This window comes from Triturus cristatus, chromosome 4_2 (genome assembly GCF_964204655.1).
Source record: "Triturus cristatus chromosome 4_2, aTriCri1.1, whole genome shotgun sequence".
NCBI lineage: Eukaryota > Metazoa > Chordata > Amphibia > Caudata > Salamandridae > Triturus > Triturus cristatus.
In genome coordinates, this window is record NC_140586.1 from 93,133,428 (window position 1) to 93,157,123 (window position 23,696).

General features: G+C 40.0%; 1 protein-coding gene across 13 annotated transcripts in view; it reads right to left on the reverse strand.

The window, feature by feature from the left end:
• The window catches only part of CACNA1A (calcium voltage-gated channel subunit alpha1 A), a 1,220,168-nt gene that overhangs the window by 349,905 nt on the left and 846,567 nt on the right, over positions 1–23,696 (reverse strand). For all 13 annotated transcript variants that reach the window (XM_085600715.1, XM_085600714.1, XM_085600719.1 and 10 more), the window contains one exon: positions 2,912–3,012. In XM_085600715.1, the coding sequence (XP_085456841.1) occupies positions 2,912–3,012 (101 nt within the window). The remainder of the gene's footprint in view (positions 1–2,911; positions 3,013–23,696) is intronic.

Here is a 23,696-nt window from a genome sequence, read left to right on the forward strand (position 1 = left end):
AAGGCACTTGTGTTCACAATCAATGGAGAGATCTGGACTGAGGAGACCTTGAACTCTGAGGGGAAGCTAGAGGCCTACCCGGAGAAGGAGCGCCCAAATGTGTCTTTGTCTGAGGCAGTGGTGGAGGTGAAATATGTGTAATAGGCACTGATAGAGCTAGCAAAAAGTCCAGAATAAGGACAGGCGATGATGACAAGTACGCCCTGGAAAATTCAGAGCCAGAAGTTGATGGTAGTCTTCTTGGTCTTGATCTCCTGACCCTTTCCGCTGGTCTGGAATGCCTCAACGTCGACAGGCTTTGCAATGTCTAGCATCTCCTGTGTCTCGACATCGTGGAATCTTTTGAAGTCGACCTCCTGTGTCTCGACGTCAAATGCGTCTCCTTCTTGACGTTGACCCAGCTCTCGTACGCAGGTACCGTACCTTATCTCTACGTTGATGTCTTCGAAGTCGACCTGGAACAACATAGTTTTTGAGGTTTTTCTCTCCTTTTGAATTTCCCTCTCCTGGAGTCCTCAGAAGAAGGTGGAAGACCCCTGGTAGAAGGCTGACCCTCTCCTAGCTCACGCAATCTTCCACCTTCAGACTGCAAGTCCTGCTATCTGCGTCACTCTTCTGCTACATGAAGGCGATTCTTCTTCCTGTCCCACAGGGCACACCTTGAAAAGGTCCTGCAGTGTTGACACCTGTCAGGGATTTGGCTGTCAGGAAGGTAGATGATACATGGTTTGATTTGGTCTTTTTTCTGCCACAAACTGGGCATTTGTCAAATAAAGATGGCATTTTATTTCACTAGAAAAATAATGTTCCTGTCAAAGACAGAAAACACTGGTAATGTTGAGATAGGTCCAGTGAAGGTCTTGAGAAAACTCTCTGAGAGAAATTTTGGAAAGAAAAAGCCAAAAAAGGCAAAGCTCAGTGCTCCACGATACTGTACCAAGAGCTAGAAAACAAAATTGAGGTAACTGCCACTTACTGGGCATGATAAGATACTGGTGGGCTGTGAGCCCTTAATGGCATAGAGTCTATTTTCAGAGCTGCAGTCTATAAGTCTACATTGTCCTCTTCCTTCTTCACCATATTCTTTTTTAAAAAGTTTGTGAATGAGATTTATAGGGACAAATAACACAGCTCCTGCTAATTTTTCCTGGTCTTTCAATTATATTAACATACATATTAAATCATTTGGCCGATATATAGCCTCATTTATAGGATGCAAAACATTTAAATAAATTAAGTGCTTATCCTGGCCTTACTGAAGAAAGGTGAACATCTACACTTAAGAATGTATGTTGTAAAGAAGTGCTCCGGTATCCCCGCACATGAGCGGGACTATTCAGTTCTTATGATTATCAATGAGAGAGAAGGTATTTATACTGTCAATGAGAGAAATGAGTGAAGGTGGAGATGCTATGAGCATTGTAAAATATCTCCTGACACTGGAAGACTTGGCCATGGAAGTAGTTGTTCCTGGCGGCCATGTAAGTGATATGCATGATCATCTTGTCAAGTGTATTTAACTTGAATGACAGAAGTGTAGACAGTGGTGTCTTGGTATAAGATTATGTCTTTGTGGACTAGATGTAGGCGCCAAAGTAGGAGTGCATCTAGCAGTAAGATTGCACCAGAATAGGTATACTCCTCGAACTAGGTGTGTGCATAGTTTAAGGAGGTGAGCGCATACTCTGCGCTGGCATGGTTGGTTGTGGTGCAGATAGCCTAGTTGCTGGCTTTGAAAATATATTGTAGCAGGAGACACATTTAGTGTAAAATCATGAGATTACCCGGGAGAGGGTGAGCTGTATATTTCCACTTCTGGAAGTGTGACCTCTCTGGTAGGTGCATAAGCACTTGAATATTCTCATTTTGACATCTCTGTAATATGTCTTGTCAATTATATCAACCGCTCAGACAAAAAAGAAGTAGGATATGACTGGTTTCAGAATGGTGCTTTGACACTGAACTATGCTGGTATTAAGAGTTACTTCGATGGTGAGCCAGTCCTCGACATCCAACAGTTAACCATGATAACTGTTCTTGACTTTGAAGTCCACAACGTCAACAGGGAACAGCATCAACCAACATAGTGAAGTCTCTTCTTGGAACTTACTATGTGGAGTCTTAAGGGATATTAGGCCCAGAGGTGATACAGCCATCTCCCCCTCAACCTTCTAACCATTTTGATGGTGTTTCCAGACATCTACTCTCTTCCTGGTAGTGGTTCCTGATGCTTTCTTTTTATCTACTTCAAGGTCCTGCTGGAAAATGCTAGACAGTGCTTACGCTTATCAAGATGAAGACAATCTGGCAGGGACACAATAGAGTGGAGCAATGGAAGCCTTCCTTTTACAAACAGTGAAGGTGATTTTGTGGCCAAAAGAAACATATTTTTTGTCAGAAAACTGTTTAAAAGAAAAACAACAACATTGTCAATGGTGCTAATATCACTAGGTTTTGGTTGCAATAAATGATCATGTATGCTGATCTCAGTGCTCCTGATTCTTGTTAGAGGAGACAGAAAAAAGAACAAAGCTAACTTCCACAGAGGATTGGATAGCGGTGGAATGGTTTTACGTAAAAGAGCAGAGTCCGTTTTCTAGCCTTTAAAAGATACAGTCTATCTGTCTACATTGTTTTAGTATTTAACTTGCCTGTTTTTAAAGAAAAAGTACTTTTTTGTTTTTTTTACAATTTAGCTTTGCTAACAAATCTTTGTTTTTTACAGTTTGCAGTGCATTTTTAACATACTGGAGGATCCTATGTCTATTTGGTGCTCTTTACTATTGATGACGATGCCCTGGAGATGAATTATATTAAGTGAAATGGTCTCTTGTAGTCTACCGTGGACTTTATATATAGGACCAAAAACAGGTTAGGGTGATGCAAATCGATGTTGGCAGGGCAGTCTCACCGGAAAAGAAGCATTAAAGCCTGGAAGAAGGTGCGGAAGTTGTTGTGCTCAGTTATCGCTGTGTCTTCATCTTCCTCGTCAATATTGATATTGCCAAAGACCTGTGGAACCAAAAAGACATTTGACAAATAAGGGATGGCAGAGTCTGGTCTAGAATATTAGCAAAGTCGAACATACAGAAGTGCTGTGTGCCAGAAAAAAATTATGCATCATACAAATTGTCTTTCTTCTACATGCCTCCTGTGAAGGAATCATAATCTGTTGTTTTTTTTTATCTTGAGCAAATGGAGAGCAATAGTCAATATGGCTTTGGACTGTGATACCACCAGCAATTCTTCTCAGTTTTGGTGTTTTTTCAGTCCAATTCTGCTTCTGAATCTATATACAGTGGTTTCCTCCGATTACCTTCCATTGACATATTAAATTTCCATTTATAATTGGTGGGGCACTTAGTATGGGACTAACTCTGGGTGCTGGCACTCCACAGTGACAGAATATATGTGTGGCAATAAGTGTAGGATTGAACCTAACAGACAAAAAGTTTAGGAACATAAAGCCAGGTTTACCTGTTCAGCCTTCCCGTCTCATCTATGATGCTCTGGTTTTACACCTGTCAACTCATTTACTCTCCCTGCCATCACTTTATAGATTTCTCCCAACAGATTAATTCCCCCTTCTAAACATTCCCTAGTCCACATGATTATCACAGTTCAATCCTTCACCCTACTACCCACACCATTGCTCTCTCCGGACAAAAAGTCTTACCCGAACCTTCGTCCAACCTTCCATTCACCAATCACTCTCTGCACTCCCAAACCACATCCGACTTAAATATTCAGCATGAACAAGTAGTATGTCATATTCTTGCAGAGTATGTATGTCATGTGTAGTTTCTCTTTTGACATACCTTCCCACAGCATTGCCCCATCTCCCCTCATATGCAACCATCTTTCGGTAAAATGGGATATGCAAATACTAATGATACGCTGTCTTTTCCAACTCACTGCCTACAAACCTTTGTTCTATTCCACTGATCTTGAAAAGTTCTATTTCTAGATATCTATCTCCAATCCTCAAACAAGTGATGTGTCAGTGACAGCTAAGGGCCTGATTTAGAGTTTGGCAGGTGTGTGTCAGGGTGGCAGAGTTAATTTCCTACGTCACCCTGAGTACTGCATGCCATGTTTTGAGATCTCCATTGGCCCAGAGGAGATCTCTGTGATTTCAGAGGATCTGCCACCATGGCAGTTCCTCTAAAGGGACACAATGTTTGATGAGCAGCCACCATGTTTCAGAAGGCTGCTCATCAATCTGTTTTGTTTTCCAAAAAAAGAGTTGTGAGTTTGTGTTTGAAAAACAAAAAAATTAATTCTTCTGACACCTTGGGAGTTTTTCCAGAGTGTGGGGGTAATTATTCTGTTCATTTCAGGTTTGCCTGGGATTTCATGGTATGATGCACCTACACCAACAACTCCTGCTCTGTCGGGCCATAAGCAGTGCTTAATTTGTAAAACAGTAATCGCTGAGCCCCAACGTGTTTGTTAGGAGCCCACTGCCGATGCGTTCAAAGAATGGGGTGCTGAATACCAAGGCTGCATAGTCTTTATCCCCCTTCATACCTCTTTAATTCATCACAAGACACACCCTAACCCTTTATCTCACTCCATCACTCCTGTAGGTTCTTTTTCATCCCTGATTTCTACCTTTGTCACATTTTTCTGACTTTGTTTTTCTGCTTATTTCACCTTCTTAGGTTACTCACTCTCTTGCTCTGCTGGATCAAAGTTTAGGGAGGAAAAATAAGTACTGATCCCCAAAAATAAGTGCTAGTGGGTCCCACCTGCAATTACCGTCTCAAATTAAGTACTGGCCATCAGTATAGGGTTTCCGAAAATAGAGCCGCTTGGGGCCTGACTCAAAATAGAGCTGGCGGACCATCAATTCAGCAGACAGGGCAGTGGACCATCCAGTCCATCAAACTCTAAATCATGCCTTAAATGGCAGCTTGACAGATTATCATTACAGTCACCCGTCACAGGAGCATTGTAATTGTTGTGCTGCATCTAAAGTATTGAGCCCTTAAAGTGTATCGGTTTTTTCTGCACATGTTCACTCTGCATTTTAATACAGAGCATAACCCAATACAAGATCATTTTCTTCCCCATCACCTTTTAGATTTTTTTGAACCAAGTAACCACAAAATAGTTGATCATCAATCGTGTGATCCTTTATCAACTCCACACAGAAACAGAGAGCTCCTCTGGAATCCCAGACAATGGAAACACATCTCCTCCTTAGACCGCTGAGGAGAACCTATGACCAAGGCTTGTTTTGTGTAACATGGAATCTGGAGACAAATTAAGAAGGAAGAAAGGTAGCATTCTAAAAATTACTTGGGAAAAAGGTTGTGAAAGGAGACTTCTGAGTTAGTGCTGGTAATTCCTTCGGTAATTTCTTATTTCCTATGTTTTTTCTCCTGGAGATTTAATCTGTTTGAAGCCGTTTAAATCTCTGGGAGTAAAACATAGGGTCTTTGGTAAATATGTGGACCTTGTAATTTCAATGGGGCTGGACAAATGAGTTACCAGCCTCATCAAAATTAATGGGCGATTGATGAGACACTGTTTAGAGATGCAAGAGGCAAAATGAGCACGGATTCAAGAGTTCAAAACATGACCCCATGAGCATGTAAGTATTAAACTAATGTTCCAGCAAGACCTCACCATTGAACCTGGAGGGAAATAACATACAAATCCCTTTAAAAATATTGGTAGGTACAAAAGAAAGCCTTGAATCATAATTTGTAAGAACACACAAATAGATGTCTAGCAATCTTAAAAGTTCCCCTCTTTAAAATACGCATTGCAAAGAGAAGGGCATATTATAAGAAACATCCAATGTTGGGTTGTACCACTCCACTATCTTGCACTACCTCTCTTCTGACCTCTCTGTAGAAGGAAATCTGTCAGCATGCATTAAGTTTGCATTTTAAGGAGGTAGGGAGAAATCTTTAAAGGGTTTCCTTTCATTCTTCAAGCATCAAGATTTAGGGTCTGTACATCTGGGTACAGAACTAATATGTTCTCCTGTGACAGAAAGTGGTCCAGGGATGAAAGAGGTCAAGGACGAATAAGACAGAGGTCTAACAGTTATGAAACTGCCTTCTCCTTGTGCTGGGCGTTTCAGAATGACTTATGAAGCATGTTGTTTTTTCTGAATTAACCTGGCTAGGTGAAGAGATGGTTGGAATGTACAGTATCATAGCAAACTGAGACTAAAAGTATCTCTCAGCAAACCCTTCTGAATTAATTTCAGAAATCAATAACATTTTTAATTTCTTGGGGCAAAGAGGATTACTAATGAAATCCCCCATTCCACAAATATCTTCTTCAGAACCTCTGGAGGGTTTGCTCTCATTCTGTTCACTCCACCTAAATGAACTGTCGACATTCCAACCGTCTTATCTATGACCCCATAAGAATTGCTCAAGTACCTTGTTATATTGAGCCCTTTTATTCACATATGTACAACTGATATTAAAGAAAATAACACTGCAACACTAGCAGTATATAGTGCTTGCCACTAACCTTTACCCTCAACACATTTTCCTTTCCTGTGGAATCAAAGATCATAGTCCCTCAGGTGAGCACTCCATCCTCTAAGGGAAGTGAATATAAACATTTCCTGAGTCCATTCAGACTAGAACAGTTCTCTGTGTTACAAGTTATATATGTTTTCCGGGCACTGATGAGTCTTGTTGAGATTAGGAAAAACCCAAGGTTTTTAAGAAAATCTGTAATGTTTTGGTTCTCTTGTACTCTTAGACTCAATTGAGCATCTTCATGCAAAGCCTGCCTTCAACCAGTTGACCAATGCAAGAATCAATGAGATTTAAAACAATTTAGCAAGGGTATTGCTTTTCAGTGACGTCCAGGTAGAAATGCATTCCACTATTGCATCCAAAGTGGCGGAGCCACAATATTGAGGTTGTAAAGAAAAACATTACTTACCTGTTATTGTGGTTTTCCAGTATTGGTGTCTTTCATAGATTCACATGCTTGAATGATCCCTGTAGTTGAGCTCGGAGTTCCATGATAGACACAGTGAGCAGAACAATGTTCAACATATACAGAACAGCTTCAACATAATCACCATCATAGCTTATTCACATCCAAAACTCAACCAATCAGAGCAAAGCACAGTATTCATATCTCCTCACTCAGGTCAAAAAGTTCAGATTTTGTAGCACTAGTTTATAGTGATTTTATTAAGAGAAGTGTGCATGAGTTGGGCAGAAGCGTGAGTCACATGTGAAGCTGTGAAAGATACCAATAATGGAAAACCTCAGTTACAGGTAAGTAACTTTATTCTTAACATAACAAACATAACGTGTATTTGTAAAGCACACTTTCAGACCAAAAGGGGCATCATGGCGATAAATAACAGATGTTTATTGTTACCCAGCTCAATGGAACTCATTTTACCAACCTCAGAAAGGATGAGAGGGTGAGTGAGCCTGCCAGGATTTGAACCTGGGATCATGAGGTTGAACACAGGCCCCTGTAGTGGATGCATTAGTCCAGTAAGCCACCAGACCCAGGCATTGAGGTCAAACACAGGGCCCTGCAGTGGATGAATTAGTACACTAAGCCACCAGACCCGGCCATTGTTCGTAGATTCTCATGCTTAGATCAAAAAAGCAATAAGTAAATACAAAACAATTACTATTCAGCTGTAGGAAGGTAAGAAAGACCAAAAGCCTTTACCTTACTGGAATAAATGATGCAGGACCGCTTGTCCAACTGCCGTATCTGTTTATGATGCTGCGTCTAGGCAGTAGTGTTGTGTAAATGTGTGTCTATTCTTCTATGTTGCAGTCCTGCATATCGAGTATGGAAACACCACTGAAGAGTGCTGTAGACAGTCACACTTTTTTTCGAATGTGCATTCACGGTCCCTTGTAATGGCTGCCCTGCTTCTTTATGACAGAACACTATCACCTAAGAACACCAAGGGAGCTATACTCTGTTTTAATAAAGGTTGACCTTTCTGTGGTTGGCCATATGCTACAAGTAATTGGTCAGACATCCTTATCTGCTTAGTTTTTCCATGTAAAAGTTTAAACATCTTTTAATATCCAGAGTATGGAGTAGTCCCTCTGCTGTATTAGCTAGGTTTAGGGAAAATGTCATTAGAAACACTGGTTTATTAAGCTGAACGTCTGATGGTACCTTGGATACGCCGGTGCGTCACTTTTTTCCATATTATTAATGACGTACCGGTGGCGCACTGGGCTTGTAAACACAGCCCAGAATGTGCATTGGTTCTCAGGATAACCTCGCCTTCTTTAAATTGGAAGAGTAAAAGCTTGAATCTCACTCACCCCTCTAGTTGATGTGAAAAATAATTTAGTTCCACCCTCTGTATGGGCACAAAGGTTTTTTCATTAGTTGAAATAAAACAACAGTTAGTCACCATGATGGAGGAGGGTGTCTTATCACTGGAAAAGGCCTTCAGGAAATTCCTTAATAAGCCTGCTAGACCAAAGAGATTGTTGGTTCAATGTTCTCTTCCTGTGAGAAATAAGAGCTAAATGTTCTATGACTGAAGCATGTATCAGATCTGAGTTTGACAGGTGTAGAAGATATGATAATATTTGTTGAGGCAGGAAAGTTATAGGATTCAATTACTTTTGAGCACACGAGGAAAAATGCTTCCATTTTGCTACATATGTCTTATTTGTGGATTACACTCTTACTCTAGATAGTATTTCTCTACAGTCTTGCGGAATGTCTAAAATCTGGAACTCATTGAATCCAGGAGCTATGATGATCAGAAAGAGTGAGGGTCTGATGGAGAATTTGCTCATTGTGGCGAGACAGTAGGCTCTGAGTTGCTTCCAATTGTATTTGTTGCTGTTCCGAGAGGTGAAGTGTCTCTGTGAAGCCGATATTGTCTTGGCCATCATGGAGCTATGAGGATTATCTGGCAGGGCCCCCTCCTCATCTTTAACAGCACCCTTGGTATCAGTGGTATTGTGGGAAATTAGTATGCAAGAGGTCTGACCAAGCGACTAAGTGTGACACAAACAGGGAACGCGTGGAAGCGGGTAGAGGAAGACGTTTCTATGTTCAAAGTTTTCTAGCAGTACACAATTGAGGGTAGGGGGGCAAAAGCTCTTCTAAAACAGCAGCTGTATCTTGACATTCAGAGAGGTTTTATGCAACTTGTATTGACAATGTAAGACTGTATGTATAATCTAGCTGTTTGTGTATACTAAAGATAAAAACCTAAAACAAACACTTGCACAAATGAACTTTCTGGTGAAAGAGTGCCTTTGAGGAATTTCTAGTTGCTCAGTGGAGGTTCATGGTATGTGGTTCCCTGTTAATTGACCACAGATCTAGATTTCATCTTTATTTAATACCACAATGTTCTGCAGATTGAGAGTAATCGAACAGGATCTTGGTAAGATTAGATGTGGTTTATATTAATAACAAATGTAAATTCAAGCTTTTTAGCACCTACTTTACAACTGTGGCAAAGGAGTAGGGAGTTCCTCCACAGGTTAAGTATCAATCTCACTGCTATTCTGAAAGTCTAAAAATAGACTCACATCACAGATTCTCTATGGAAGAAGGTTTTCTATAGTTACGTTCCATGGAAATTTCCTAGCTCCCCCACCCAGCTAGATTTCCCAGGTCATTGGGATGGCTTTGTGAGTGTGCAGAGCTGAGAAAGGAGACAAGGACCTCACTAACACTTGCAGGATAAATCATGATGTATGGATCAAGCAATGGTGCAGACCCCATTGAATCACAATTGGAAGCCAGAGACACCAAGCCATTTCTGCGATTTGTAGCTAAACAAACAAGTACATTCTATCCAAACTCAGCACATCTACTTTCCTCTCTACCTGCATTTTCAAATATGTGAGCAACTGCACACCAATATAAGATCCAGGCCATATATATAAATCAAAATGTAATTGTGTGAAATCAAGAGCTTTCAGCAGAAGTGATGGGGCAAAAGTGGTACCTGGATTGATATTGGCCTTGGACGGACACATGGTTGCAATCAAGCTTGGTGTGGAAAAAGCTGGAAAAGGGTGATAAAGACAGTGTTTGCATAAAATCTAGAATACCAGTTGCTCCTTATACAAATGTGCATGCTTCCTTCTGGAAAGTGGTACTCTGCCTATGGAGTATTTCAGCTCTCCTGAAAAGTGCAGGCATGTCAGCTTCTCAGTACATGACTGGGGTCTGTAAGTGCCTGCCCATGCAAAGTAGTGGATGAGGGAACGTGCAGTCTAAAAAGCCCATTTCCGCAAGTATGTGTATACATTCAAAGATCACTGAGCACTTTGAAAACTGGCTCTCTAAGTGTACACTGGCTCTCTAAGTGTACAGATGTGTATGGCTTTTTTTAAAAAAATCATAAGCAAATGAAAGTTTTTTTTAGAAGAGGATTGCTAGTTCAGGTCGCTGCATGTTCAGTTGCAAACAGTGACTGTGCACATTCAAGCATTCTCCATATTTATACAAGTTTACAGGAGGTAGACGGCAAATATGGGCTAAGTAAACTACCACAAAGAGCAGTGAAGCTTTAGTAAGAGGAATCTGTTTAGGTTTTTCTATTGTTGATGGCTTCATTAACTTACAAACCTGACATTGTAAGTCATGTTATTTAGTCTATTTTGGAATTAAGAACACCTGAACCTTTCCTGCAGGAATGCTTCTGATGGAGCAGGTAGTGCAACATTTTGTATACCTCCTCTATTCAGTATGAAAAAAACTAATTATAGAATCTATTAACTATAATATTATTAAACGAGTTTGCATGTATATTAATCAACATTATTAATATTTGAATTACATGTGGGATTTGCATTTTGCATGGCTAAGTAACCTTTATAACTAAAATCTGTACGCATATTAACAATAGTATATGTGGTAATAGAATACTGCATGATATATGTTGCTTTTGTGATGTTGCCGACGAGGAGGACCAAAAGGGTGAATATAATTGCTTTAAATGTCGCTATATGCTAGATAAATACAAGCACATAGAGGGATTAGCAAGGGTTTAACATTAGGATCACCATTTCCATGTATTAATTACTCTTTTGTGTTTGCTTTGCTTAAGTTGGCATTTGGGCTTAAATCAAAGATGGCCGCTGGCACTACACGATGAAGTGGCCACTGTTCCATGAGGCACGGAGTGAGCTACGCATGCGCGAGAAATCTCCTAAACCTCGTCACAACCTTTGTTCACCATGTACCCGGAAAAGGCCAGAAAACGGGAGGTCTGCCAAGATAGGAGAACAATCAACCTTACAATAAAACCGGAACAAGCCGACTATTGATAACCAATGACCTCACCCCTTGAACTGTACTGAGAACCTTAAACTTGCATCGGACGATCTCAACCAGCCAATCACGACTCTTCTAAAAACTTTAAATTGTATCTTCTTTACTTCATTGTATTATAAAAGGGTAGTAGAATAGAGAGGAATATCGGACTCTTCGCTTTGCTTTTTGCGTCACGTCGTTTTGCGTTGAAAGGCATTTCCTGAATCTTTGAGGGTCTGGATGCTGGCCGATCAACTGATGACTGTGAACTTTCCCTAAATCTACGGGCAATGATAGATGCTTGCACGTCTCTGGTCCTTTGCCGATCTTTGGGACTGTAACGTGCTGAGCACGGACTTTTTGAACTTTGGCCTGTTTTCGACAATTTACGATAATATTATGCAGAGCCAATGAATTAGAGGACTCCAAATAGCCAGATTAGGTAAATATGATGTTCCGCGATTTACTCAAATTTTGATATTAATTTTCTAAACTTTAACGAGACAAATGCAAATATAAATCATTATAAAATTTTAGATGAAGAATTATTGATTAACAAGAAATCACGAGTTGTGAGTTTTTCATTTAAGAGATAGATTTTGAAGTCTTAAAATGTGTTTTAGCTGGTTCTAAATCACCATCAACCAATCCAACTAAATTGGTCCGTTCGACCAAGTGGGAGGAGTGCCTTGATGTTTTGAGGATTAAGGATCTGTAGGCGAAGGGCGTTAATGTATATTTTGTAAATAACTTTTCACATCCCTATAGGTTATAAGGTGTTCCCCTCACATGTCCAACGTTTGGATCACTCATCCCTCCTGTGTGTGCAGACCAGTGTGGAAGTAGAGCGTGAGTGTTGGTGTTATGGGCCCCACCAATGACTGCATGTGTGAATGCGTTAGTGTGACGTCGGGTCTGCGACGAAGGGAGGGTATTGGTACAGGTTGTTCCCTATTACCCGGTCTTGCGCTGGATCAGTTTTTCTGGTAGCAGACTTATGGTTTTATTGTTTTGGTTTGGTGATTATTGCTTATTGATCTGACTATTGCTTATTGATTTCTCAAATTTGCTTATTGGTAATTGATTACAGATGTTTGGATGAGTATTGGTTTATGTATTAATACTCTATGTTGATTCACGTCGAGTTCTTTGTTGTTTGACGGCTTCTGGGATGTAGGAAGTCGGAAGTTTGTAACAGTTCCGTAGTAGAGCAGGGGTAAGCGCTGCTCTCGGGAAAGACGGGATTGTTGTTGGCCAGTAGGTACACGGGGAAAACGTGTAACGATTGAAGTTGCATGACGCATTATCTGGGTTCGATTCGGTAACATTGTTGTGTGTTGCCATTAGGAACATTTTCTGTATGAGAGAAATGTATGGTAGCGAAGGTCACCTGTGAAATTTTGGTCTTAGGTACCAGGAGTCCAAAAGGCGCTCTGATTACGCTTATCACTGGAAAGGTAATAGGTGTTCCCTAAGCTTGCTAGAAGGATAAAGTAGAGGGAAGTGCTACTTTATTAACGAGTGTCATAATTCTGTAGTAGAACAGCCTGTTCGCTGTTCTCGGGAAAGACAGAATTCTGTATGAATGAACCACATTTTCCGTATGAAAGTGCGTGAATGAAATAGCATTCAGGTTAATTGTGAAACTCTAGTTTTATTTCTCAGGAGCAGAGCGTCTCCAACTAGGTGTCTTAATTCTGGAGAAACGGTTAGCTGATGCTTGTTACAAGGGTAAGGTAGAGGGATGTGCTACTTTATCAACGGAAGTAACGATTCCGTAGTAGGGCAGAGGTAAGCGCTGCTCTCGAGAAAGACGGAATTCTTGTAAGAAAGGTCATTAACTATCCTTTTGTTAGCGAAACAGATAATGGTGGCATTTTTATGTCATTACTAACAGATTTGTAAGTCAGAAAGAACAAAGGAGAGCTTACCGAGCAAATTTTGTAAAGGAGGGGTCAGCAGAAGCAGGAGTAGCGAGAAAAGCTGACGTCAGAAAGACCGCGCTGGGATTGGACAGTCAATAAGAAACGTTGACGCTCCTGATTGGTGTGTTAGTGTATGCCACGCTGAGAGTGGAGAATTACAGGGTGACGTAGACGCTCCTGATTGGTGAGTTAGTGTGAGTCGCGCTGGGATTGGAGAATTACAGAAGTGACATAAATGCTCTTGATTGGTGCGTTAGTGTGAGTCGCGCTACGATTGATTAAAACAACAGAATAGTCGTAGGGGAAAACTAGCGATACATGGAAGACAAAATGATGTATTACGATCCACCAGAAAAAGAGAAAAAGTCCTGGTTTGGAAAATTAAGAGTTTATTTAAAAGGGACAAACCAATTGTGACTAGAGAGGGACAGTTGCTTCCTCCACCAAAATCGCCCGCATCCTTTATGGTTGCGAAATACGGATATCATACTTGTATTTGGTTAGACAATTGGGCAAAGTATACAAAAGATGATGGAGTTTTAGCATTTCCAGAACATGGTTCATTTAATTTAGCGGTTTTAAGGAATTTGAGAGAGAAAATGATTAATCTAGAACCGAAACCTAGACCAACACAGTTCGAAGCATTGACAGAATGGGAAGATGAGATGCATGAGAGAGAAAGGCAGAGGAGTGGCGGAAGATATAGGCACATGTTTGGTAGATCATATGGACAGGAGAATCATGATGACAGAATGAGGAGATGGCGAAGTGCAAATATGACTGATGGTTTGTTTCCTGTGAGACATGCTGAAGAAGTTAGTGGAAGAAAATGTACAGAAAAGAGAAATAATATAGAATCAAGAGGGTTTGGAGTGCATGAATCGGAGGATGATGTTCTTGATGACATGTTTTATAAAAATCCACCCCCATATCAACCAGATTCTGACATGCTGACACCAAGTGCCCCAATGAGAGAGACTTTGCGAAACATAAAAATTGAATCAGTACCACAAGAGATAGGGAGAAATAATTCTTTCAGAGGGATAGAGAGAAAAAAGGATGGTAAAATGAGTAATGAAAATTCGGCAGATTTAGCAAAAACCACTTTAGAGTTAACCAAAATGATTATAGACATTGAAAAAGTTAAAGCTTTACAAAAACCCTACAGAGTAGATTTTTCTGAAAAAGATATGGAAAATCTGAACACCACAGGAAGAATAACTCAGATTAAAGATGTAATAATTTTGTTGAGAAAATGGGAAGATGTGGATAAATGGAAAAGTAGGTGGTTTAGAAAACGAGATGATGCCTCAGATAAAACATTTGCAGCTTTCCCCATAAGAGAAAAGGAAAAAGTAGTGACAGAATATCCCATGAGAGAAATTCCAGGAGGAGGATATGTACATGTCCCTTGGACTAGGCAAGATATTTTGTCATTTACCAATGATTTCCCTCGACTACATGAAAAGCAAGTCGAGTGGTATAGACAAGTGGATAGGTTTGTAAAATTATCGAAAGTTTTGTGGATTGATCTAAATAGTCTATTTGACATAATAGTACCAGCAGATGTATGGACAGAATGTAAAATCATGATTAATTGGCCTACACAAGAATACCCTAGAGATCCAAAGACAGGTGCCCCTGATCCAGAGGTGATGAAAAACAAAGTACCTCCCAAAGAGACTGATTGAGTAAAAATTGACCGAACTCATCAGGAAACTAAAGAGTCAGTGCATGCCTACTATGAAAGGTTGATCCTTGCCTTTAAGCAGTTTAGTGGCGACGAAAATATAAGCGAAAAGGATTTAAGTCATTTTGTATATAGAGTTGTATATGGCCTACGGCCAGAAATTAGTGAAATGATTAAACAGCATACAGTGGATTGGCAAAATAAGAAAATTGATGAAGTACTAAGACATGCAAAATATTTTAGTGATGAAATTGAAGCCAAGCAGCGAAAATTAAAAGAGAAGGCCATGTGGGCACAGGTAAAAGTGGCAGAAAGACAGGAAGCTCCGCTGATTGAACAAGCAAATAGTGCAGGACCAAAACCTAAATTTAATGCTGGAAAAGGAAAGGGACAATTCAGTATAGAAGAAGCCAAAGAGAAATGGCCATGTCATAATTGCGGAAGAATAGGGCACTGGAAATCCGAGTGTAAATTTCCTCCGAATACTAACAGTGATAATGCATCATTGAATCCGCAGGTGCAGAAATAGGTGAGTTGTCAACTGCAGCAACAGCAGCAGGTTGTTTCCCAACAGAATCAGGCGCCAAAACCGCCTTTTCCACAGAGCATAAATTCACAGAAATACAGTAATGAGACAGGTAACTAAGCTGCCATGCGCTAGCGCTGTTTCGCAGTATTGGCTACAACGCAATGAGAGTGAGTCAGAAGAAAATTATTGACGGTGCCGAGGGGAGGAAGAAGAGTGCGTACTTGGCGCAACTCTAGAAGTAGACCAGACAGGCCCTTTTGTGGACGGAAAGGTAAATGATTAAAATATTACTTTCCTATTAGATACTGGTGCTACTCGATCAACTGTTAGGTCAGCTGATGTTAAGAACCTTCCACTCACGGACGAAACAATCCAAGTGGTTGGAGTATCCAACAGACAGATTAAAACGTATCTCACAGAACCAGTAAAAGTCAATATAGGGAAATTTTCTGAAATGCACCGCTTTGTTGTGTGCGATTCAAGTCCTGTAAATTTGTTAGGAAGAGACTTACTGTGCAAGATGAATTGCACCATATTTTGTACCCCTTATGGTATAGCATTTGAGACCCCTGATGAAGACGTACTGTATAAAAGGACTATGGCTCATATGGAATCTGAGATTACTGAAGCATTTGCTGTATTCAACCCTGAAGAACTACCAAAAGAACGGAAAAAGACAGTAAAAGCAGAAGTCTGGGATTTCACAGGAGAAGATGTAGGATTAATGAAAAATGTGGATCCCGTAAAAATAACAGTGAAGGAAGGAATAAGCTACCCAAATGTTGCTCAATATAAATTGACACCTGAGATAATTGAAGGAGTTACTTCCATAATCGAGAAAATGGTTAAACAGGGTATTTTGAGAGAAATAATGAGTAGTCCATGTAATTCACCAATTATGGGACTGAAAAAGCCTTATGGAAAATTCTGAATAGTACAAGATTTGAGAAAGATAAACAAAATCGCTGTGCCATGTTGTCCTATTGTACCAAATCCATCTGTGATTTTGTATCAGATTCCACATGATGCAGAATGGTATACAGTGATTGATCTGTGTCATGCTTTCTTTTCCATCCCATTGCATCATGACAGTCAGTAAATTTTTGCATTCCGTTTCGGCGAACGTATTTTGGCATGGTGCCGAATCCCACAGGGGTATACAGAAAGCCCCTCGATATTTAATCAGATATTGAAAAAGTCCTTAGAAGACCTAGAAATGCCCGAGAATTCAGTACTAGTGCAGTATATTGACGACCTACTTGTGGCGTCTAAGACTCGAGAAGCTTTTGTAATGGACACCATAGCATTGCTAAATCACTTGGCAGATGGAGGACTTAAAGTATCAAAGCGGTACAAAAGGGGGTGGTGATGGACGGAGCATCAGAACCAATCAAACACTCACACCCAGTCAACAGATCTGGGTTTGATCCATCACCGTTCTTTAGCCCACTCTGCCACCCCAGTTCAGACATGGCCATATGCAAATCAGTCTGACCCTGTGCCGCATGGGAACAGTCCAGCCCAAACTGCCAAGCCATGCCTTCCCTAGACTGGAAACAAGCTTCCTAGGACTTAAAGTATCCCCATCAAAATTGCAATTTTTCCAGAAGGAAGTACAATATTTAGGCCACAAAATTGAAAGAGGACCGAGGAAGATAACCGCAGACAGAATCAGGATAATAAAAGGAATGAGAGCCCCAATGACGCAAAGAGAAGTGAGAATGTTTCTTGGAATGGTTGGATATTGTCGTCAATGGATAAGTAACTTTTCCCTGATTGCAAAACCTTTGGTACGCCTGACGAGAAGTGATGTAAAAGACCCCATTGAATTAAATAGAGAAGAGTTGACAGCCTTTAAACAATTTGAGAGACAGTTTGTGTGAAGCACCAGCATTAGGAATGCCTGATTATGACAAATAATTTGAATTGTATTGCAGTGAGAGGAATAGCTGTGCACTTTCTGTATTAATACAGAAACATGGAAAATTGAGAAGGCCAATTGCATATTTTTCAGCTATGCTAGACCCTGTAGCTGTAGCGTTGCCAGGTTGTTTGAAAGCAGTAGCTGCTACTTGTAAGAGTCTGGAACAGAGTGAAGGAATTGTGATGGGATATCCTGTGCGAGTGTTTGTACCTCATGATGTGGCAATCCTTTAACAAGGAGCCGCACTCAGTTCATGACACATAGTCGGCTGACTAAATATGAGAAGGTCATATTAGGTGCAACGAATGTGAGCCTTGCGAGATACCTGAATGTGAATCCTTCAACATTACTGCCTGATGCTGAGAATGTAGAAGTCAGGGACGAAGTGGATCATGATTGCTTGGATGTACTCGATTTTTGTACCAAACCACGTCTTGATATAAAAAATGTACCTTCGTCAGAGAGTGACTTTGTGATGTTTGTGGATGGATCATGCTTGAGAACAGATGAAGGAATTCTGAGTGCAGCATATGCAGTATGTACAGTTGCAGCGGTAATGGAAGCATCTTACCTGAAGGGAGTAAAATCAGCCAAGGTAGCTGAACTTGTAGCCTTAACTAGAGCATGCAAGTTGGGAAAGAATGTGAGAGTGACTGTGATAACCGATAGTCAGTATGGCTTCAGTGTTGTGCATGATTTTGGTCAGATTTGGCTGCAGAGAGGATTTTTGACTTCAAGTGGAACTCCTATAAAGAATGCTGAAGTGGTTGGGAAATTGCTTGAGGCGATACAGCTGCCTAAACAATTGGCTGTCATAAAGTGTGCTGCTCATACGCAAATGGGAGATTACATCGCAGTAGGGAACAAGTACGCCAACGATATGGCTCAATATTGTCCCGAAATCAGAATTCGGTCAACAGGGCAAAAGAAAGGGAAATTAATTCTTATCCCCTATTGTTTACTAACATTGTGAGCACATGTTAAATGTTAAATGTTAAATGTTACCGGATTTCTAAAGTGCATGGGAAGAAGTGAGGCAATTGCAGGAAGAAGCAGGAGATGAGGAAATGAGACAATGGGTAAAAGCAGGATTTGCACCAAGAGAAACAGATCATGTGTGGGTCTATCGGGATGGAAGACCAGTCATGCCTGATAGCATGGTGTCTGCCATGGCACGGATGTATCATGGACAAGCACACATAGGGAGAGACGCAATGGTTAGGTCATTTGAGCAAACATGGTACAATGCAAAATTCAGACTTGTAGCTGAGAGCCTTTGTCAAAGATGCCTTATATGTCAGCAGTTCAATCCTGGAAGGAAAACAGTGGTAAGTCTAGGAATGATAGGTCGAGAAGGAGGGCCTTTCACCAGAATGCAGATTGATTTCATTGAAATGCCTCCCTGTAACAGGTTGAGGTATGTTCTAGTACTGGTCTGCTTGTTTTCTAGATGGGTAGAAGCATATCCCACAAGAAGAAGTGATGGAATCACAGTAGCTAAATTACTATTGAGAGAGTTCATCCCCAGATTCGGATTCCCAGTCACAATTGAGTCAGATAGATGTAAGCATTTCCATAATGAGATCATGAAGTTGATTTGTGAGGAATTGAATGTACAACAGAAACTACATTGTGCCTATCGCCCAGAGGCTTCTGGTGTGGTGGAACAAGTAAATGGCACCATTAAAAACCGATTGGGAAAAATGTGTTTAGCCACAGGTTTGAAATGGTCTGATGTCTTGCCTCTAGTACTCATGACTATTAGATTTATTCCAGATAGGAACACAGGTCTGAGTCCACATGAAATTGTCATGGGAAGAGCAATGCGCCATGTTTTCATACCAGTCAACAAGCTGTTGCCTATAACTGATGACATGGTGTTGGATTACTGTAAGAGGCTGGCTGACGCCGTGCATTCTGTGTTTCATCAGGTTGGATCGGATGCCACCACCCTTGAAAAGAAGCAAGCTCATGATCTGAGCCCAGGAGACTGGGTGAGAATTAAAGTACACAGAAGAAGGAACTGTCTGGTCCCACGTTGGGGGGAAACCACGACAAGTGATTTTGACTACAACAACAGCTGTGAAGTGTGCTGGGATAAAGAACTGGATTCATGCTAGTCACACATTGAGAATTACAAATCCAGTGGATAACAAGGAAGGAGAATATTTTGAAGAATCAGAAACAGGTTCTGAATCGGATACTGAGGACGCCAGAACAAGACAAAATCCTGAAAGGGGGGAGTCGGAACCGGATTTGACCATTGTCCCAGAGAATATTCCCTTGAGAAGAAAGTTACAAATCTCAGACACCAGCTCAGACTTAGAAACTGAACAAGCACAAGTACATTGGGGAAAAGAGAAAAGCAGTGAAGAGACAATCAAAGAAATTGTTGATAAGGAAGTTCCTGATGGGAAGCTGAGAGAAATTCCACCTGAAATAACAAAGGTTGATGAACAGGTGCCAGATACAGAAAGTGAGGGAAAGATTTTTGCGGAAGACCCCCGAGAAGTTGTAGGGAATTCAAGCATCCAGTTAGAGGAAGGGACAGTTAGTCAGCAGGAAGATTGTGTGCAAGAAACACGAGGAGGGACAGAAGTGGGGAGAATTGAAAAGGTGGTGGAAAGAAAAACGGTTGAAGGTAAAAGTCAAGTTGAAACAGAATCAGAAGTTAGTGAAGAAGAGATACCAGAAAGCCGAGTCCTGAGAAAGAGAGCATGGAGAGCTGAAAAGAATGATAAAGGAAATAAATTGAAAAAACCAGCAAGAGATGAAATCTGGCCAAACAAAATAAAGAGATTGACATATCGACTGACACGAGTGAATTCACCAAGAGCAGAACAAGTGAATGAAGTATCTAATCAAGAATAATCGAAAAATGAGAAAATAACTACAATAGAGGAAAACAAAAGAACGAGAAAACCTAACCAGAAGTATAAGTCGCCGGAATGGTCGTATGTGGCCCTGCCTGAAATAAAAGAAGAGGCGGATAGCCAAGAAAATCCAGAGGTGACTGTACCAGAAGTGGTTGAGGAAGACGAAGAATCGGAAATCCTGAGAGTTATCTTGTCCGATATTGGAGAAGAAACGGATGTTCAGGAAGTTCTGTATCATGATTATGAGAGAAAAGTGAAAGACGATCAAATGCCAAACTGATCAAGACAAAAAGTGCTGCTAATGGAAAGACAATAAAATACGGGAAAAGACATAACTGATAGAGCCAAGTAGGTGCTTAGAGCCTTGGGTTAGACAAAACTAGTTGTGAAGTAGAAGACACTGATCATTTAACGAAAATGGCAAACACAGAAAGTAGAAAAGCTAAATGTGTATTTCTTAGAAGATGGTTTAAAATGTGTTGTACAGGATTATAAATGCTTCTATGGAGTGTGTTAGCTTTGATGATCTCATTTAAAATTACGCTAGGAACAATAGAAGGACATAGTGAGAATAAAACTAATGTAGAACAGTTTCAGAAAGTATATCCAACTAGAATAGATAGAGATTACTTACATAAAGATAGGTCCATAAATGATTTCTCTAACAATGTATTTTCGAAACTATTGTACGAATATGTAAAGACAATGGATGTAAGGGATTGTTACGTCTGCATGCAGTTACCTGCATCTGTATCGGAGGGAGTGACCTACCATCACCTTCCAGTAACCTCTGGAATAACATGTAGTGTAATAGCTAGTCTGTTTTACAAAATTGGAAAATTAGAATATTATTTTTCAGATGTAGATAACATATTTTCACAAGTACCTGCAGTTAACAAATTGAATAAAGTAAGCCTGCGAAGGTGTTAGGTGAATTTTTCTTAGAAACTAAAGAACTAACATTAGAATATATATTTAGAAATAATTTAACTTGCAGTTTAAAGAAAGAAGAAAAGACCTTTTTAGATATGGTTGAAGAATGGAGATTGAAAATGCAAAAGAAAGCATCTGAAGGAAGAGAGGAAAAGACAGTCTGGGATGCTAAAATGGAAAAACATTTGAAGGGAGAAGCTAGTCCAACTATGGCTTTGGATTGGCCACAGAAAGGAAAGTTGTGTATTAGAAGGAATCAAACTGCATATGATAATTACTTTGTAGGTAACAGTGAATGCCATGATACATACCGAATCATGGGTGGATGGGGATTTAAAGGAGGAAATGATCCAGTTTTTCCTGGGTTATATTTTATCTGCAGGAACAAGGCATATTATCGGTTGCCAGACCATTGGTATGGCACATGTTATGTAGGTCTGGTTTTCCCAAAGATATTCCACATGGGAAGAGGAGGAGCTGGTGTACATAAGTTATGTAGTCTATTAACACGTAGAAAAAGAGAATCTTGGTCAGAAATTGTGGGAGACATTTTTGGAGCATTGATACCAGCAGTGGGATCTCTGAATGCACACAAAATTAGAAAACTATCAACAGTAGTGGATCGCTTGTCAACAAGCACCGCTGGAGGGTTTTTATTGGTAAATACTGAAATGGTTGCCATGCGTGCCATGGTAATGCAAAATCGACTTGTCCTTGATATAATATTGGCAAAAGAGGGTGGAGTCTGTGGAATGCTGAAAGTTCAACATTGTTGTACTTACATTCCGGACGAAAGTAAAGATCTGAAGATATACATTAAAAATATATAACTGAATTGCATGAGGAAATTGCACCACTGGAGGTTGAAAGTGTTTAGGAAAAGATTGGAAAGAAACTTTCTTCCATTAAAGAATTCTTGTTAAATGTAGGTGGTACATTATTAGGTAGGATCCTATTTCCATTAATGTGTGTGATTTTTTTTGTATTAATTTTAAGACTAGGATGTTTATGTTATAAAAGAAAGAAAATACAGAAAAAGTAAAAAAAGAGAACATTTGAAAAGAAGACAGAATAAGTGACAAGAGAGGGAATTTGAAGAAATAGAATTAGAAGAGATGAAAGATAGTATGCATAAAACAGCAAGAAGAGAAGAAATTGGGGAAACAGAAATGTGAATGAATCTAAAGAATTCATTTAGCTTTTCATGACAAATTGATACAAAATTTTAATAGTGTGGTGATAAAATCACCAAATTGGGGATTGATGGAGCAGGTAGTGCACAATTTTGTATACCTCGTCTATTCTGCATGTAAAATACTAATTATATAATCTACTAACTATAATATTATTAAAAGAGTTTGCATGTATATTAATCAACATTATTAATATTTGAATTACATGTGGGATTTGCATTTTGCATGGCTAAGTAACCTTTATAACTAAAATCTGTACGCCTATTAACAATAGTATATGTGGTAATAGAATACTGCATGATATATGTTGCTTTTGTGATGTTGCCGACGAGGAGGACCGAAAGGGTGAATATAATTGCTTTAAATATCGCTATATGCTAGATAAATACAAGCACATAGAGGGATTAGCAAGGGGTAACATTAGGATCACCATTTCCATGTATTAATTACTCTTTTGTGTTTGTTTCGCTTAAGTTGGCATTTTGGACTAAATCAAAGCTGGCCGCTGGCATTACACGACGAAGTGGCCACTGTTCCATGAGGCGCGGAGTGAGCAAAGCATGCGCGAGAAATCTCCTAAACCTCGTCACTACCTTTGTTCACCATGTACCCGGACAAGGCCAGAAAACGGGAGGTCTGCCAAGATAGGAGAATAATCAAACCTTACAATAAAACCGGAACAAGCAGACTATTGGACTAACGAATTACCTCACCCCTCGAACTGTACTGAGAACCTTAAACTTGCATCGAACAATCTCAACCAGCCAATCACGACTCTTCTAAAAACTTTAAATTGTATCTTCTTTACTTCATTGTATTATAAAAGGGTAGTAGAATAGAGAGGAATATCGGACTCCGCTTTGCTTTTTGCGTCACGTCGTTTTGCGTTGAAAGGGGTTTCCTGAATCTTTGAGGGTCTTGATGCTGGCCGATCAACTGATGACTGTGAACTTTTCCTAAATCTACGGGCAATGATAGATGCTTGCACGTCTCTGGTCCTTTGCTGATCTTTGGGACTGTAACGTGCTGAGCACGGAATTTTTGAGCTTTGGCCTGTTTTCGGACAATTTACGATAAAATTATGCAGAGCCAATGAATTAGAGGACTCCAAATAGCCAGATTAGGTAAATATGATGTTCCGCGATTTACTCAAATTTTGATATTAATTTTCTAAACTTTAACGAGACAAATGCAAATATAAATCATTATAAAATTTTAGATAAACAATTATTGATTAACAAGAAATCATGAGTTGTTCATTCAAGAGATAGATTCTGAAGTCTTAAAATGTTTTTTATCTGGTTCTAAATCACCATCAACCAATCCAACTAAATTGGTCCGTTCGACCAAGTGGGAGGAGTGCC